Source organism: Octopus bimaculoides, chromosome 12 (genome assembly GCF_001194135.2).
Source record: "Octopus bimaculoides isolate UCB-OBI-ISO-001 chromosome 12, ASM119413v2, whole genome shotgun sequence".
Lineage (NCBI taxonomy): Eukaryota > Metazoa > Mollusca > Cephalopoda > Octopoda > Octopodidae > Octopus > Octopus bimaculoides.
In genome coordinates, this window is record NC_068992.1 from 8,393,097 (window position 1) to 8,400,155 (window position 7,059).

General features: G+C 32.0%; 1 protein-coding gene across 8 annotated transcripts in view; it reads left to right on the plus strand.

Moving 5' to 3' along the window:
* The window catches only part of LOC106880178 (sodium/calcium exchanger 2), a 162,125-nt gene that overhangs the window by 139,529 nt on the left and 15,537 nt on the right, over window positions 1–7,059 (plus strand). For 5 of the 8 annotated variants that reach the window (XR_008265295.1, XM_052972082.1, XM_052972084.1 and 2 more), the window contains one exon: window positions 1,321–1,412. Coding sequence is in view for 6 of the 8 variants with exons in the window: in XM_052972082.1 (XP_052828042.1) it covers window positions 1,321–1,412 (92 nt within the window). In the remaining 2 variants the exon portion in view is untranslated. Of the gene's footprint in view, window positions 1–1,320; window positions 1,413–4,679; window positions 4,749–7,059 lie in introns of all 8 variants that reach the window. The other 3 variants (XR_008265296.1, XM_052972080.1, XM_052972081.1) reach the window with 1 other exon arrangement.

Here is a 7,059-nt window from a genome sequence, read left to right on the forward strand (position 1 = left end):
TATATATATATAACGTGTGTTTGCCTTTGTTCCTATCACCGTTTGACAACTGGTGTTATTTTGTTAACATTAATGTAGCTTAGGGGTTCAGCAAATGAGGCTGATAAAATATGTACCAGACTTTAATAAAAGTCCTGGGGTGGATTTCTTTTTACCAATTCCTTAAAGGCAGTGACCTAGCATGGTCACGGTCCAATGATTGCAACAAGTAAAAGGTAAAAGATGTATGTAGGAGAAAGGGAATTGCACTTTGTGTGTGTGTGTGCACATGCATGCGTGCACATGCGTGCGTGCACAAGATTGTGAATTAGAGAGAGAAGATATGATTGCAATGAAGCGGTTGAGTGGGAAAGCAGGGCTATTTCATGTTAAATGTACTTTCAGAGTGGTTATTGATTAAATCATGGTAGGTTGGTTTTTGTAATTTGAGTTGTAACATTTCATTGATGAGTTAACAATAACTTACTGAGAGAAAAGATAGTAAATATTCTCTGAAACTTTCATTGTAACACTAACTATTCAGCCATAATTTTGCTTCAGATACTGAAAATATTCAGTAATTTTATTATTTTTCAGTGTATGTGTGTGTGTGTGTGTGTGTGTGTATTGAAATGTATCCTTTTAATTTTTTAAAAAAGTTTGTTTTAATAGGGTTTTTTATGGCCCTAAAGATTTAGAGATTTTTTTCACACATGCACACACACACATGCATACACACCACACGCACACACACATGCACACACATATACACACATGCATAAATGCATGGTCTTTCCTGGAGAGAAGAGAGTTGTTGGGCAGGAGTATATATAGGCATGTAATAGTATAAACAATGAAAAGTGTACTCAATACTAATCCAGTGGAGTAAACATATTATTGCAAAACTTACTAGTTGTCTGTATTGGAAATAGGGTTTGCTGATTTACAGTCAAGTAGATTCTCTCTCGCCCTCTCTCCCCCTCTCTCTCTCTCTCTCACACACACAGATGCATACACACATTTACATATACACAGACATCTGCCCATAGAAAATCTGTCTTAATAAACTCCATCCAACTCGTGCAAGTATGGGAACATGGATATTAAAACTAACGTGATGACATTGATAATACATATACACATTCGCACTCACACATAAAAATAACACCACACATGCTTACATATATATATATGAATAAACACACACATATATGTGCATACTACACATTTTTTCTCTTTTCTTTCTTTCTTTCTTTCTCTTTTATTCCCTTTCTTTTTCTTACACATACACTCCCTCCTGATATCTAACTCTTTCTGTCCCTCGCTTTTGTTTTTCATCAGATTCCGTCACGCTGCCTTCAATGTACTTCTTGGGCGAAGGAAAACTACCCGACGCCACAGTGCCGGACAAATCGAACATGTTTATATTGGCGGTAACTATCAGGATTTTCTTTCAAATTTCTTTACAAATCACTTTGTATTTTAATTTTCCTTTGTCATCTATGTATTTCTTTTGCATTCAAATTATTCCAGTTCATTAAAATCTAATCAAATTACTATTAACATATCTAATGCATGAAACATTTCAAAGCTAATGTAAACTATATATGTAAAGAGAAAAATATAATGTTAGTCAATGACTAATAATATATTCAGATTTTTCTTCTTTTTTTTTTACCAATAAGGTAAACAACTTTGAATTTGTTTAAGCCTTATTGTAACCTCATTATTGTAGCATAGTCTTATAGAAAGGTTGACAAGTAAACATCAGTCAATGTAAAAAAAATCAGCAAGTACAATGAAGATCATTCTAATAATGATATGTTAGCTTGTTAGCTTATAGTTGGTTTTACATTAAGTATATTAACACTGACTTACCTTTTCTTTCTCATATATCCACACATGGTGTTTTGATATTTTTTCTCTACTCTCTGAATAATTGTAGTTTTTCTACACCAATCAATGCTTAAATTTTGTATAGTTTCTCAGTAATACTTTCATCACCCCTGTGGCAAGTATGATGAAGTTTATGCTTCAATAATGCATTCATAATATGACTGTATTATAGCCAAAGTTGTTTGTCATCCTTGTTGGAAAATTCAAAAGAATAATACTTCACATTAGCTAATATTGTCTTTATTCTCACAACGTATATATTTATCATTAGGCTTTTGATGTTCCATACATTAAATATGTTAATACTAATATATTATATTTAGAGAAAATAATATGTTAATATTCACACATTATTTTTTCAAGTTGATGACTTATTTAACGAATACATATATACAATTAATAGCTTTTACAATAAAAGCATTTTTAGTTCATTTTAAGTGTTATAAACATAATGTCCACTGTTGTTCACATTTATTTATCTTTTGTTGAAGATTTTGTTATTTATGTTTATTTTATCTTGCTGTTGTTGTTATTATTATTATTATTATTATCATTATTATCATTATTATTATTCATATATATATAATATATACATGTATATTATATATAACATATAATTTATATATATATTATATACAATATATATATGTACATTATATATAACATATATATAATATATATAAATTCACCATTGGTTTCAACTACAGCCTCCAGATGTCTTTCGAATCTCCTGCGACTCTTCTGGACGGTCTCCTTGTTTAAGTTGGTGAATCCTTGCCTTCAGTTCATCTTTGGTGTTACAAAGAGTTTTGTTGGTCTCTCGCTCAGCTGCGCCCCACACATAAGAATCAAGGGGGCTGCATTCTGAGGAGTTAGGTGGCCAGATGTTAGGGGTGATGTGGTCACAGAAATCGTCTGATAGCCACGACAATTGTCTGATAGTCACAGAAATTGTCTAGGTAGATAGATAGATAGATATAGATATAAAATTGAATATAATCTATATATAATATATAGAATATATATATATGGAATATATAGAGAATATATATATATATATATATATATATATATATATATATATATATATATATATATATATATATATATATATATATATATATAGAATATTTATATATAAACACACATGCATATATATACATTCATATATATATATTCACTATTTGATCATTTGAAGAACAATGAAGAGTCTTCCTTCCTCCTGGCAACCAGTTTAATGGAATTCTTAGAGGAATTCTTTCCTATGGATTTTGTTACTTGATCATGATGTGAAGAAATAGTTTGTTGTTTAAGACTGGACCTGTCATGAAGAGACTCTCAATGGTATTGTACCTATGGTGCTATATTTATTGCTACAAGTGGGTTGGCTGAATCATTAAAGCATCAAATAAAATGTCTTGCAGTATTTAATTCCAGTCCTTTCTTTCCTGGATTCAATTCCCACCTAGATTGACTTTTCTCCTCATTCTTCTGGGTCGATAAAATAAGTACCAGTGAAGATATTTATTTTATTGACCCTCCTCTCAAAATCTTGGCCATGTGTCTATATATGAAGTCAGTATTATTGTTTTTTTTTTTTCTTCAATAGAAAAAGTTTCAGCACAAAGAATTAAAATAGTTATTGTTTGGGAAAATGCATGGGAATTAATTGAACTGATGATGAAGGAGTTCACAATATACAAACACTATATGACAAGCACTATGGGCACATGCACGCACATACATATACACGTATATACACACACACTCACACGCACACATGCATACGTATAAACACAAAACAAAAAGGAAAACAATTATAACTATGCCCATGAAAATTAACTCACTGCTTCCAAATGTAGCTAGCTTCAAAAATGGAATACAAAATAGCTGCACCAACCCATCGCTGCTAGAAGCAATAAGCTTATAATGTACTTAACAGTAAGTAAAACACACATTAGACAAAACATCACCATCACCTATAACATGGCATAGATTCATAAACTAATTGCTTTTTTTAACTTGTCAGCATCTTCATTGTATTGTGCATTGTTTAATTATTACTATTATTATTCAGAATACTGTAGTTTATATGAAGCATTCTGAAAAAGAGTAACAGAATTTAAGAAAGTCTCTACAGAGTGCAAGTTGGAAATAAAGGATTGAAAATTGATACAAAGCAAGTACAATGGTTTATACCCTATTACCTTTTATTTCAATTTTTATTTATTGTAAAATAATGTTGTTTTAATCTGTGCAAAACAGAGCTAACTTGTCATACGTTTTCTTGGTAACGGGACTTGTAAATTCAAAATATCAAAATAAAAGGTAAAAGTGTAATCCATTGTTCTTGTTTGGTTTTGATTCTGTTCTCTTTTCATTCCTTTAATCCTGGCTCGCGACTTTCATTGTAACGGCTTTCTCAAAAACTATTACTTTATGTTTATGAATTGACAGAATTGTTAAAACATTTAGCTGTAATTGTTCCAACTCTTTATATTCTAATATCAATTTCCACCGAGGTCAACTTTGCCTTTCATCCTACTGAGGTTGATGAAATAAAGTACCAGTCATGTACTGGGGTTGATATAATCAACTGTTCTCTTCCCCTTCACCTAATGTTTGACCTTCTACCTATGTCAGAAATCATTATTAATATTTCTTTGTTTTGCTATCCAATATACTTTTTCGTGATTGTTTTTGTACTGTTATGTATATGTATATATGTATATATATATATTTGCCATATATGTGTTGGCAGTGTTTTTGTGTCTTATCATTGTTATTTTGTTTGTGCCTCAAAGGCCATTCACATAAATGGTTAGATCTCATGTACATGAAAGGATGGTCACCTAACAAAGGAGTGAGTTCAGGTAAGCTATGTCACCAAAATACTTTAGGCACCATCAACGTTGTAGAATTGAACACGGAACCAACCCTTTATATCTATCTCTTTCATAAGTAAATTAATTAATTAATTACTCTATCAGTCAAACAATTAGTCAAATATTAATATTATCTATCTCTCTCTGTATCTATTCATCTGTTTTATTTCTCTCTTGACCTCAAGGTATTATATAGAAGGATGGTGAAAAGACAAATGTAAGAATCTTAGTAAAGATGAAATATCAGTTGATATCTGCTACAGGCACTCAGTTGTGTTTTTTAGACAAGATACTTAACTCTAAGTATCTCAGATCAACAGTAGTCAAATATTTACCATATGTTCTGTATTGGCAATATTCTAAGACCAATGGGTGATGACTAAATCAATAAACAGCATACCATAACAGTCTCAGCTGTTGCTTTGTATTGATACCAAAACACTCAAGTCTCATTGATTCAACCAAACTAGTAGTAAATTAGTACCGCGATACAGCTACTAGTTTTTATAGTTAAGATGGGAACATTGTCTATTTAAAGAGTTCTTTATTAGCTTACTATGTAATATCAAAGTCATCCAATAAGGATCTGTTTCAAAAAGGAACAATGAAAAATGTTCCAGTCTATTCATTTCAAGAAAATTCTATAAACACTTTTCTCCAAGATCACCAGACCCTGAGATGAAATCACTAATCTACTTAAACTGTAATGTCACTTGGATGAAGCTCTGATTTTCTGTTGATTTGGACAGTTGTATAGAAGTATTTATCTGTGTGTATCACACCATGACGATTATGATGCAGGATTAGTTGTAAAGGTAGAAGTAGCAACTATATTTTTTATATCTAATTAGTCAAATTCAAAACTGTTAATCTGGTAATATATTTATCAATCATATTGCCTGAATGGTTCAACTACTTCTGGTATTTAGATGTATTAAGAGTTGAGGTCCTGATAACAACTGATGCTAATTACAGCATGCTAGTCATTATATCTTTGATTGGCTTTTCTTTACTTGACTAGAAGTTCATGTTGAGCTAAAGATATTTTTTATTATTCCTTTACAAATAACATTTCAAAGAGTGGAGTAAGTTTTAAGCCATAAAGGAAAAAAGTGTTCTAATGTTTTTGATAGAACTCATGGTCGGGGGGGGGGGAAGAGGTACCTGTTGTTAAAGTCTTCTGCATTACTTTTTACTGTTACAAAACATCCCTACTTTACTCAGGTTCAGCTGTTTTACCCTCTCAACTAAAGAGCTTGGAAACAATCTTTAATTGTGAATGTTTCACTGCAGTTTACTCTGTACAATATTTACACTTGACTAACAGATTTCAATGAGAAAAAAAACCTTGTCTCTTATCAATTTTCTTTAGAAGAACATGTTGAATTTTTTTCTAATACAACATATGGTATCCATGACAGTATTATCCAATGAGGCGAGTCAGATGTAGTTTGTGGGAGATTTTTATTAATATTTCTCACCAATTGGGGGATTGTGGAGACAAGGCCTGGAAAGCATTTTTTTAAGAAGCAAGCTACATGAGACTTGGCTCATCATCAGGTGAACTGCACTACTATAAAAAGTGAAGCTAATTTTTCATTAGATGAGCCATTTTGAAACTCCAACAGGTAGCAGGTTGTGCATGATTGGTGTAAACGCTCTGCCACTAGCCTGCAAACAACATAGCTAAATTGTTAAATTAAACTTTAATACTGCAAACAGGTATACATGTTAAGACAGGATTGATATTTGTAGTAAATTGTTAGAAGTTGAGGCTCATATATGAAGGTGTTCCATAATTTGAACAGGGGACAAGAGAAAAATTTCACAATAATTTTAGACCTCATTTATTTTTCGTTTTTGTTTTTGTATTTTGGTGATGTTTTTCCAATTACTGGAACTGTCTAATGATGGAACCAGAATGGAGTACATTCCCACACACACAAACGAGTGTGTATGCATATATATATATGTATGTATGTATTTAAGCAAGACCGATGATTGACTACCAGGCCGCTGGTAATGATGCAACACACCATACTAATCATGTCTGTCGGGCATGTGGAAGGGAGGGTGATTCAGCAGGAGGACTTAAACGACACGCAAAGGTACATGGAGCCCAATTACAACAACAGCCAGCTTTTGCCAGTAAAGGTTTTGGATGCCAACTCTGTGCAAGAAATTGTAGATCTTTGGCTGGGCTAAAAAGTCACATTCGATCCCATCACCGTTAAGTTAAGCTTCGTGCAATGGCCATACTCGATAACGAGGGGGGCAGCCATCATATGTATATATATAT